Source organism: Phodopus roborovskii, unplaced genomic scaffold, assembly GCF_943737965.1.
Source record: "Phodopus roborovskii unplaced genomic scaffold, PHOROB, whole genome shotgun sequence".
Lineage (NCBI taxonomy): Eukaryota > Metazoa > Chordata > Mammalia > Rodentia > Cricetidae > Phodopus > Phodopus roborovskii.
The window spans coordinates 549,215-561,645 of NW_026125506.1; the positions used below are offsets into that span (position 1 = coordinate 549,215).

Genomic DNA, 12,431 nt, shown 5'->3' on the forward strand with positions numbered 1-12,431 from the left:
GGTAGAACACATCTTTATTCTAATCCCAGGACTTGGAAGGCACATACAGGTGGATCTCTTGAGTTTGGGGCCAGCCTGGTTACACAGGACAACCAGGGCTACAAAGATACACCCTTTTTTTTTTTTTTTTTTTTAAATTAAGCAGTTGCTTACTTCTGTAATACAAGCTAGCCAGTAGGGAAGAAGCATCCAGATTGCATATCTAAAGATCTAAATTTTGCTCTGAAGGGAAAACGCTGGCCAAGTCTGCAATGTTTGGGAGTAAGTCGGACCCAATTGATCAGCAACTCAAAAAGGCAACCCCATTACTTACTGGTTATTTGCTAACATGTTTTATGTTAGGAATATTGTGCACCCTGTACCCCAATATAGGGTAATTTCATTTAACCTAGTATGTATATATTAAACATATCTATATAGAATGTTTCCAATACAAGCTTTTCAAAAGTATTAGTTATTGGTGGCAAAGTTAATGCATTTTGAAGTCCCTTATGACTGCTTTCCTACTGTGTGTCTAGCTGTTGAGCCTGCTTTTAATAGTGTAGCAATGGACCTTAGCTGTAATTTTAAGTTAGGAACTCTTCCATGTCCTGAACCAGATAAGGCAGCAGCTCCCATCTGGGGCAGTTGGACCCAGTGACTTAAGATTTCTGAAAGGTCCTCCCCCATGTGATGCTTTCTGTGCTGTTCAATAAAGACAGGGTGAAGCCCTCTGTGAGGGACAGACACATAGAGGTGGTGGCACTGATTCAGACTCATGGAACAGAAGTATTGAATTCCAATCTGAACTGGCTCTTGACTAAATTTGGGGAATGCTTTTCTTCCCTAATGCAACAGTAACTCAAAGTTAATCACTAATGCATATGAGTCACAGTTATCCTTCCCCAAATACTCTCTTCTCTACCCTGCCCTCCCATCATCTCTCACTCCATTTAATCCTTCCTGTTCCATTATTCCCTTCCTTGCTTTCATGTAACTGTATTCTGTGTCACCTACCTTGAAAGAACTTCATGCTTGAGTCATAGTGGAAGTGGGCAGTGCCCTGAAGGTGGAATGCAGGATACCACACCATCCTCAAGTGAAGGTGAGTGGCCAAACTGCGGGACCTTACCATGGTGTCTTGGTATGTAATGCAGACAGGCCTGGGGCTGTCTACCTGGAATTCTAGGTTAAATTCCATACAATGCTGAGTAGTAGGGTGGGTAGGATGACTTCACGATAGGCAGGCTGGATGAGTGTGGGATCAGATAGTACACAGCCTGAGCGATGTGCAGTGTGTGGGTGGGGTGACTGATAGGCAGGTGAGTGGAAAGTGAGTCCCCCCCCCTTTTTTTTTTCTCCTCCATTCCCCTTCTGTGAAAGCAACTTGCTAGCTTGATCTACCTTTGCTTCTCTGTTGGGGATTAAGGGTATGTACCACCATACCTTGCCCGTGGGCCAGCCATTTTTATGGGCAACGTCAGAAATGATCACCTCTATTATCCTGTCGCCACACAAGATTAGCATCCAACTGTCATCTGTTGTGCCTGAGTCATTAAGGGTTACCTGGGTCTGTACAGAATCACATCTGGTGGAGACCATGGGACCAGCCTGCATGAGTCTGGGTATGAGCTGGACCCTCAAGGTCTTTCATACAGGAAGAGGTATGAGTGCTGATTTTTGCATGACAGCTCTTAGAAATCAAGCAGGGTTTTTCTGATGGTAGGTACCTCGGAGAGGATTTTGATGTGGCTGTACAATGGCGTAATGGCAGAGTCCTGAGGCAGACATGGTACCAACGGTAGGTAGAAGGTCTCACAGGAACCCAAGTGGCTTCAAGGCCAAGGAGCATGCAAGCTTTGGAACAACATATGCACAGAAAGCCTCTAGTGCAAATTTTTTCAAGTGGAAAGACAAAGCCCAAACACTGGTCTATGGAAGACAAAACAAGGGTGTAGAAAGGTCACTTTTATTAGCCTTCGCTTGGTAGGACATCAGTGTCCTTTTAAAATCCTATTCAAGTACAAATGCTTGTGTTTACAAAGTATTTACAATTTCAGTCCTGTTTCTCATTTTAAAACAAACAAACAAAACAACAGAACAAACAGCCATCTGGGTGAAAAGTGAATGAAATTAACTGCCAAAAATGAAGACCCTGCCCCTCACTCCCACCAACCACTTGGCTTGGGCACTGAAAGAGCTACCACAACATCGGGAAGGGTGGAGAAAGGTGAGCGCGACACTGACAGAGGGGAACTTCTAAAGGCTCCGAACAGCACACACCAAGCCAAAACGATGCGATTTTTGCTTGTAGACCACATAGGACACAGGTTCATAGTTTAGCAAATACTGAACCTCTTCCGGTATTTCAACACCTAAATTGCTACTTTCACATTAAGACCTCAAAAGTGAGTTCTAGGTGGGCTTCAGGATGTATTGTCATATTCCTACCCCCATAGCACACAAAGTGGGATGGACATGACAGGGAAAAAATACTCAATAGTAACTAAAAACTCTTAACTCTTGTCTTCAAGGCTGCAGTACTGACAGTCTAGACCTCATAAATTAAAAACAGACTCCAGTACTGATGTGGAACATGGACCGTATACTCTGGCAGGTAAGAAGGCACAGTCAGCCTGTTATGCCCATGAATGCCACACAAATCACCTTACAATGCTAAGAAGAGTGAACATAGTTAATAGATAGGGCTGAACTCCATTCTAACTATTTCTCCTTCAACTGCAACAGCCATGACAGACAGGTTCAATCAGGCATAACCAGTTGTGGCGTTGCTTAGTCAAGGCGTCTAAAATCCACAAGGAGCTGCTGGGGGAGGCGCAACAGCTGCCTTCCTAAAGAGAAGACTAGGCTCTCCAGACTAGACCAGAACAACAGTAACAACAGTAACCTTGGTACCAACTACACTGAGCTGCCTCACCTGCCCATACATGTGCACAGCACCTGAGAGCCACACTAGCTTGCCCCTAGAATACTGTAAAGGATCCCACTACAGTGTATCTAAACACAAAATAGACTATATCAAAAGAAAGCCATTGCTCACTGGGGGAAAGGTGGGACTCGTGGCCTACGGAGGACCAGAGGGGGAGGTCTGCTGTCATCTCTCCTTCTGAAAGCCTACGGTTGTCTCCCTGAATGATGGCACCGAAGACCATGTCTGAGCTAGAGCCTGATGTAGGACATACATGCTGCCCCTACCACGTACAAAGTAGTGTGCACTATGAAAGAAACTCTAAAGGGCTTTTAAAAGAATGACATGGACACTCCCCAACCAGTGAAAGCATCAGAGACTGCAACTGTCACCTTTTCTGCTAACTTTGGCCAACCTAGCATTGTGCTACAACAGCCTTGCCCTAGTACCAACCAGTCTCCTTCCTATTGGCATGGAGGCTTGGTGGGTGTCTTCAGCCTCACAGCAGGGACTCGCATCTGGAGCTTGGGCTGCTGGCTTGGGCTATCTGAGCTGGCTGGAAGCTGTGCGGGGCTTGGACCACCAGGAGTCTGCAGTGAGGCAGAGGCTGTAGTGACCACCTGCTGCTGGATGAGTTTCTGCTGCACCACCTGGGCTGTTGCAGTCACGGTTGGAATCATCTGCACCTGTTGTCCTGCTGCTGTTGCTTGTGTCAGTGTCACTGTCTGTGGAGAAGCCTGAGCCAGGAAGAGAGCATTAGGTCATCAGAATAGCCCTGGCAAGGCTGTCCCTCTGAAATAACTATCACATACCCCAGTGGCCTCAGTACAAAGGCAAAGAATGTGGACCAATGTAACGTTAATTGGTTTCTTCAAGTCCACAGGCAGCTTAAAGTGAAAACCATGTCACCAAATACTACTGCACCACAAGTAAAAGCAGAAGCCAGCTTGCCTCCATCTGGATCCCATGCTGCCGATACAACCCCAGAAGCTGTAGTCCTGTCTTGTGGAACATGACAAAGATACCTGCTCAGAGCAGGTTGGGGTACAAGTGTGGTTCTTCCCTGGAAATCACCCCTAGTTAGTCATTTTCCCTGAAAGCTCATGTTTTCCTGTGCATTTATGAGAACCTAAAGTAACTCTCTAGTCACTAGTATTCTGCTTCTGAAACGAGTTGTGCCCCATCCCCAAGTCCTCAGTGTACTCTACCTGCTGAGAAGCTGATGCGACCTGCTGGATGCTGGCCACAGGTGTTTGTTGCTGCACAACTTGAGGAAGTTTCGCAACCTTTGATAAGACAAGCAGAGGATTCAAAATACATGAACAAGAGACCTCTGATCCGTTTTAAAGCAAATAATAGCAAAGTTAGATGGAGAAACAATCTTCAAGTATGAAGAGCAATGACTCACTTTCACCAATCCTTACTCAAGAGGATTGACTCCTGCTGGCTTTGGACAGGCAAGCTGAGTGGACCAGCTGGTCTCACCAGGACAGAGATACCAAGAAGTCTCACTGGTTTCCTCTGTCATAACCTTGAGCTCACAATTTATAAAGCAAAACTTTCTAATCTGTGTTCACTTACTACAGTTATTTTGTTGCAGAAATCTCTTGCTACTTGTCAAAATTAATATTTAACACTGAAGCTGTAACCCAGTAATGACACTCTGCTGTAGCACATTCATGAAGCCCTAGGTTGAATTCTCATAATCAACAATAGCTACAAAACTTCAACACTGTCTGGAAGCTGAGTTTGAGTGAGGGCAGACCAGGATACACTGAATGTTCAAGGCCAGCCTGATAAATAATGAAACAACCCTCAACCTAGCCAGCCGACTGTCTTATAGTCTGATTTTTGTAACTTTGAGCATGCACAGAGGAGACCCTGAAGCCTGTGAAGCAAGAATCATGAGAGTGTGGAAACATTTAAAAATTTTAATAGCTGAAGCAAGAATATAGGAATGTAAACACGGGAAGTTGACAAAATCCTAACCAAGAAGCTATTTGCTGGGAAAGAAAAAACATCCTGTTTTTTCAATGACATGTCATAAAGTATATATACATACTAAACATGCTCCAGGGCAGAGCCCCATCCCCAGGAATAGTTGGCCAAACGGATTCCATGGGTTTTGTTTTGTTTTTTTAGAGAACAGATGCATGAAGTTGGCTTTCTGTCTAGGAATCTGGGAGAAGTTGTGATAGGATAAAGAATGTGATCAAAATACATTGCATGAAGAAATTTTCAGTGCATAATATTTTTAAGAAAACAAGACTGTATACCAGATTACCATTATCTATAGAAACATACTTGCATTTTCTTTTCTTTGGTTTTTGGAGACAGGGTCAGTCTCTGCATAGCTCTGGCTACCCTGGAACACATTGTGCAAACCAGATAGCCCTGAATTCAAAGATAAACCCGATTCCCAAGTGCTGGGATTAAAAGTGTGTACCATCACACCCAACCCATATTTAAATCATTGTAGAACAGCTTTTAAGATGAAAGAATAAAGTCTAAATATATATTAGTGCTTCACAACTGAACAAGGAAAAAAAAAAAAAAAGACTATTTGCAAAATAGCAGAAGAGGACTGGAGAGATGGCGCAGCAGCTGAGAGCTTATCTATAGGGCCTGGCTTTGAGTACTAGCGCCTACATGGAAGTTCACAGTTGCCTATAATTCTAGTCACTTGGGAGGCTGAATCAGAAAGCTTACAAGTTCATGATCTACCTTGGTTACAAAAGGAGTTCAAAACTGTCAAGCAACTTAGCAAAAAATAAAAGTTATGGATTGCTTTTTTTTTTAGGGCTGGGAATGTGGCTCAGCAGTAGAGCATACTTATATAAGGTTCTAGGTGTAGTAGTCCATCTAACACAACTTATAAGGCCCTTTAGACATTTGTTATCCTGGTGAATTAGAAGCTAAGATCATAGACTACAACTCCTTTACTACTGAATCCATGCAGTAGTAAAATCCAAAATTATCAACTTTAAAGTGCAGAGAGCCAAAAACAGATAAGACAGTCCTGTAAGGGACAAAACAGAAGAAGATGTGGCATAGGCATAAGCACTAGATAGGGTATGATGGAACTCACAGGATGAAGGGGAGGGTAAGGACAGATATTTGTAATAAGCAGCCTTGAAAGTAAGAGGCTTCACATACGTAGATTTCATCAAGGCATACTGAGGCAAGAAAGGCGGCACTGAATCACCCAATGTGGTTATTAGGAGCTGAACTTTAAGCAAGACTTCAGCCAGAAAGATATTCATTCCAGTGGCTCCTCTAAAAATACTGTTAAGTGAGGAGAGAAGCCATACACAAATGTTACCAAAGCAACTTATATCTAGATTGTAAAAAGCTATCCTGGCAGACAACTTGACAGGTATGTCAGAGGAGACTTGAAAGTCAATAAATCAGGAAAAGATGGAATGTCATCAATTACCCATAACAACATCACCTGCTAATAAAGTAACCAACTTTCTCCTATCCACCAGACAGGGAGCTCAGATGCCAAACTTTAAAGTGGAGCATTAAAGGGTTAGCCTCTCTGGAATCCAAGTGCAACTACACTAATCCACTGCCAGGCTATACCACCTGTACATCTGTGAGCACAGTGGCCGGGACTGCTCAGGGACCACATGTGGGCATGCGCGTGCGTGCACGCACACACACACTTAGAAGAGGTAAGCTGGTATACAACAGCATGAGTCTGAGACCTTATTTGTGAGACTCTCCCATGTTCTGGAAGGATCTATACCTACTTACCCAGAAAGGAGCCTACAGAAAAGGTCAGGCAATGCTAGCCACACTGGCTGGCTGCTGATACTTTTCCTCAGCCTGTAGGACTCAGGAACTGTCATTACTTCCCTCACAGACCCTGCCATCTGCAATGAGTTGCAAGAGCAATATGCTTACCTGGATTTGTGTCTGTACCTGCTGAGTCCCAGCCAGTTTCTGGGCCTGGGAGATGGGTGTGGTCAGAAACTGGGTTTTAAGGGCTGGCTGGGCAGCATAGGCAACCTTCTGCTGTGGGCCCTGAGCAGTGATCTGTTGGGTGGTTAGCTGAAGAAAAGACAGCAGAGGATCAGAGTCAGGTGAAGATCAGGTTTCCTAGGCAAACCCTCAGCAGCTGTCGAGACCCCATCACAGCACCTTCTAGACAACATGGTCAAGACCATCCCAAGATACTGGCATTGCCATAGGGGGCGATGCCATAGGGGGCGATACCACCTGTAAGTACACTAAGTACAGAAAGTGGTGTGTCCTGCCCTGAACCCACAGTCCCAGTGGACTCCACATGATGAACCATTCCTGTTTTCCTAATCTTTCGGATCCCTTCCAGTCTGATAAATCCATACCTAGCATCCAGCTTGAGACCACCCCCACCCTACCATCAGTTACAAAAGCATTCATATCAAAAAGAAGTCAAGGGACACTGACTGACCACACAGCCCATTTACTCTGGACCATCCTTACCCCGAAGTGAGACCTCACACAAGGAACCCATACCTTCTGCTGGACAGCAGCCTGGCCCTGGGCAACTTGAGGCTGGATGGCCTTCTGCTGCTGCACTGCCTGCTGCTTGAGCTTCAACAGTTGCTGAACATGTACAGGTTGGGCCACAACAGTCTGCCCTATGAGAACAACAAATCAGTTAGGTCCTGGCAAGGGCTCCCTGCTTATCCAGGTTCTGTTCAGAAAAGAATAAATCCCAGAAGTGTCCTAAGACAAACTAATCAGGTCCTAAATAGACGACATGTTTTCTTTTTTCATAGCTTCTCTATGTAGCCCTGGCTGTCTTTGAACTCATAGATTTGCCTAACTCTGCCTCCTCCCAAGTGCTGGGATTAAAAGCATGCGCCTCCGTTGTTGCTGATGTCACCACCACCCCCACTCATTGTGTTTCTATTTCATAAATGACAAACATGGGAAATGTGAAACCTTAGGATTTACATTAAGCACGAGGACAATATATGTGAAACAGGTATTAGGACAGAGCAAGGCAGTGACCGCCTCTACCAGAAAAGGCTCCCCGTGTACCACATGGCCACGTGGGAAAGGCATGCAGCAAGAAGAAATGGCAGGAAGGTACCTGCTGTTTTCTGTGGCTGTCCAATTGCCACGCTGATCCCTGCAACGTTCATAGGCAGGGTCGTGACCCCTGGCGAGGAGACCACAGCTGCTGGGACAGACACCACTGGAGGCTTTGCCAAGGCCACCTGCGCAGGCTGGGGTGTCTGTGTTTGCATCTGCCCTTGCGCCTGCAGCTGAGTGGGCACCCGGGTCTAAACAATGAAAATAACAGCAAATTCCAGGGAAATTCACACATTGTGTGACCTTATGTTTCCTTTTAACGTTTTTGTGACCAGAGGAAAGGGGCAGTGATGTTAAAAGGGAAAATCTAGAATCCTGAGGCCAATCCCAGAACTTTTACTGTGGGGACAGAATCTGTACACGACTTTCTGGCTTCTCTGCCCTGAAGCCATGTTCTGATGTTCTAAGATTCCAAACACTCATCTCTGTTCCTGGTTCTATGCCACTTACTCTCCATTCTCCAGCTTCCACCACCTTTCTCTCCAAGATCACTGCCACACTCAAGGTTACCTGATCCTACAAATTTTCCATGTTGCTAGCAAGTTTTATATATAGAGAGATTATCCAAATATACACATAAACCTAAAAATGTAAGAGCTACCCACAGACAGGGAACTGAAACTGACATTCAGCCTGCTAGGCATCTCTTCCATCTGTGCAAAAATGCAGTAGTAGGTAGGACGAGTCACCTGTATTTTATAGCCTCTTCTCTTTACAACAGCCGCTTTCAAAGTTGCCTGATGAAAGGCTAACCTTCATTGTCAATCTGACTGGATTTAGAACTGCCCAGGAGTTCTCTGGAAAGTCTGGAAGGAGGTTACAGAGCAGAGGAGAAGACCCACCCTGACTGTGGCCTGGGAGCCCAGACTGAACAAGAGGTAAAAGGAACAGTGAACCCTGACAAAGCATCAGCATTTGTCTCTCTGCTTCCGGAGTGCATGCAGAGGAAGTCAAATGTCTCCTTTTTTTCATGCTACCACAACTCCCCTCCATGATAAACAAAAGTAACTAACACAGTTGCTAACCCACCTTTTAGGTCCATTTAGTGAACTCATTATCACTGACTAAAACTTTGTAACAGCTCCACTATTGCTGTAGGAGGCAAGAGCACTATTGTATTAACTAGCATGTATTAACTATCATGTAAGGTTTGTGGCCTAATTACTAAAATCTACTCTGCAACAGCTCATTAAACTCCTACTTACCTAGCTAGTGTCACCATTCTCCCTACTTCAGCTTTGTAAACAAAGGCACAACAGGCTCGTTTTCTAAATAAGTCAACCTCAGACTCCCTCTTGGGTGGAGGGGCCCTCTCATAAAGACCTACACACAGAGCAAAGCCCAAGGACCTGGGACCCCAGTCCTAGTTCAAGCTATAATTGTCAGGTAAAAGATCTCAACAGATAATTAGCCCATGTGCCGTGTGGTTCCTTCATTTGTTAAAGATAGCTCATGATACAAAAACACCAGGAGACCAGTACAGAGCTCCTAGGGCAGCACTGGTTGGGCAAGCCCTCCAAGGGACACCCATCAATGGCTGCTGTGACACAGAGATCAACACTGACTTCAGTGTGTACGTCTCCCCAGACACTACTATCGTGCTATGTTCCTTCTTTCAAACCTTCAAAGGCTCTCCCTGCTGCCAAGTGGGCACTAGTGAGCTGGCTATGGAACCTGGGGTTACCTGTCACATAACTGCCGTGTTCTGTGCTCTAGCCATACTGGCATTGCCCCTACCCTTCCACTGCCAAGAACAGGACAACCAGTGTGCTGTGCCTACCCCTCACAATTTACCTTCTGCTATCCCCAACTATTCAGTCCCTAACAGGCCTGGTGACTTTTCACTGGTTCTATAAGTAATGCTAGCACAACTTGCCACAAGTCTAATATCTTATCCTCTGTAAGGACCAAATCTGTTTCACATCTAAGTCTGTTGTTAGGCCCAGACATATTACTTCTCTCTCGTCCTACATCTTAACTCCTCTCTACTACTCTCTCGTCCTACATCTTAACTCCTCTCTTCATCTCCCAGAATCCTCCTTGTCTCCTAGTCCCACCTATCTTGCTTTCCTATTGGCCAACAGGGCTTTCTTCATTAACCAATAAGAGAAACATATATACAGAATAACATCTGCCATCAGTCTGTCACAAGACCTAATGTGCTCTTGAACCACAGAAGCCTGAATGAAATGCCCGCTGTATAAGCCTCACAATCTGAGATTAATCTCTGTAACTTATGTAAAGATGGAAGAAAAAAAACTCAATCCTACATAGTTGTCCAACCTCACTACACATGCTATGGCATGTGCCCCCCCCCCAATTTAAAAAACAAACAAAAAAACCTGGATAAATGCAAAGATGGTACTTTGGGACAATATGGGACAATAAACACATGAACCGGAACTTACAAGCCGGGCCACCTGGAGGTTGGCCACGGTGGTGCCTGTGAGTAAAGCCCCAGGTCGTGGGGCTGTGACTGTGGTAAGCTGAGGGCTCTGCTGCTGCGGTGGGGGCTGTGGGGCCTGCACTTGTGCTGGTTGCTGTGGGGGACCTTGCTGGGCTTGCGGTGTTGGGGGCTGTGGTGGCAGCTGCATCTTCTGTTTCTGCATCTTGATGATATGTTCCTGAAAACCAAATAAGGTATGAGCTAACCAGAAGGCCCCCTCCATCTCTACTAAGAAGTCATGTACAGTAGCTGATATGCAGAATATGAACCATTCCTACAACTGGGCACCGAATGAAAATCAGCACTTCATCAAGGAAATGGGTCTTAAGTTCATACACAGCAAGCTTTCCAAGTTCTTATCTCCCAAAAATCAGTTTAAATAAAGAGTAATGATTTTGTAACCAAATTCCACCAATAGTGTATGACTTGGTAATAAACCCTATGAAGATAAAAAGATAATGAGCTGGGAATGGTGGCTTAAGTTTGCAATTCTAGCACAATGGGAGTAAATGGAAGAACCAGGTGTTCCAGGCCAACATCAGCTACATGATACTACCTGACTCAAAAACAAAAGTTAAAGTTATCAAGAAAACATCAAAAGACAAAAAAAAAAAAAAAAAAAAAAAAAAAACAAAAAAAAAACCAAAAAAACCCAAATGTATGATTTGTTCAAAACTATCAGATCTCAGATCTCTCTGGATATATCAGAAATGACAATGGCTCTAAAACTGAATTAGGAGAATGTGGGTGAAGAATAAAGGAACGAGAGGGTGGGCAGGACCCCCCTAGCAGGTGGACTGGATGAGGAGTGCTGGACTCAGAGCTAGAGTCAGACAACTTCCCCTGCTGGCCTTGGAATAGTGAGAACAATTACTCTGTTCAAATGGAAGAAAAAAGGGCTATCTAATTTCACAGCCACAGCCTTGCGGGGAGGGGGTGGTTTTGGAACCCTGAAACATAACCGCTGAATGAAGAGCGGAATGCCATAATTTGTGGCATTTCGAACAATTTAAAACGTGTAGTAGCCACAGACTACTCAGTTTTCATCTGAGGTAACTTACCACCACTTCTCAAAAGGAACAAGGTGGACAAAAACACACTCTGGAGGTCCCAAGAGAATACTGACAAACACTGTCACAAAAGAAATGAAGGACAACTGATCCATCTCTGGGTCCTTCCCAAGCCTCACAGAGGTGGCCTCAGCTCAGCTCAGCTCTAGTCAGGCCTGTGACCAGCAGCTCACAAAGTCAGTCTGTTCACACTGCTTCTGTTTTTCCTGTTCCTTTTGATGCTACACACCCGTGAATCTGCGTATGTTACAAGGCCATAACATTTCCTTCTAAAGTAAGCACACTAGCACAGAAGACACCAAGATGACAGACTGGCAAAACTAGGAACATCAATTTTTAAACAAGCAACAAAGACCTAGCTGCTCCTGAAGAATCAGAGGAGCATCTTCACACTATTCTCCGAGAATGGTGCACACAGGCTTTCTAGTCCTCTGGAAAATGAGTTGTGGCAATACAATGCATCGGAGATGCACCTGCTGGCAGGAAGCCAAGGTTTCCTAATGCTTCTCATTGCATGATTCACACTTACTGGATGGAAAGTTGTGTTAAATGTGTTAAAAGCAGGCTCTCTACCTAAAGGCAATACATTTTTAAAAAATAGTTTCTGAACTACAGACAGGCCAGGTTTGCCTGTGACATTATAGTGAAGTATATGCTCACCGGTGCCAGCTTGCCCACAGCTTTGATCTGTGCAGGAGACTGGGTCTGGCCCTGGAGCTGTGGAACTTGCACCTGGGAGGTCTGTTGCTGCTGCTGCTGCTGCTGCTGTTGTTGCTGCTGCTGTTGCTGCTGTTGCTGTTGCTGCTGCTGCCTAAGAAGCTGAAAGTGGGCAGCAGGAGTGATGGTTTTTCCAGGTAGCTGAACTCCTGTGGCTGTAAAGAAGTAGGCTTGTTAGATCTTCGCACCCTCAACTCTCCTG

At 45.0% G+C, this 12,431-nt stretch overlaps 1 protein-coding gene across 13 annotated transcripts in view; it reads right to left on the reverse strand.

Annotated features, from left to right (window-relative positions):
• Positions 1–1,927: 1,927 nt before the first annotated feature.
• Positions 1,928–12,431, reverse strand: part of Ep400 (E1A binding protein p400) — a 98,271-nt gene continuing 87,767 nt past the window's right edge. For all 13 annotated transcript variants that reach the window (XM_051176410.1, XM_051176406.1, XM_051176408.1 and 10 more), the window contains 7 exons: positions 12,173–12,384; positions 10,405–10,620; positions 7,995–8,187; positions 7,412–7,536; positions 6,818–6,964; positions 4,117–4,194; positions 1,928–3,645 (listed from right to left, as the gene is read on the reverse strand). In XM_051176410.1, the coding sequence (XP_051032367.1) occupies positions 3,373–3,645; positions 4,117–4,194; positions 6,818–6,964; positions 7,412–7,536; positions 7,995–8,187; positions 10,405–10,620; positions 12,173–12,384 (1,244 nt within the window). In that variant the 3' untranslated portion in view covers positions 1,928–3,372. The remainder of the gene's footprint in view (positions 3,646–4,116; positions 4,195–6,817; positions 6,965–7,411; positions 7,537–7,994; positions 8,188–10,404; positions 10,621–12,172; positions 12,385–12,431) is intronic.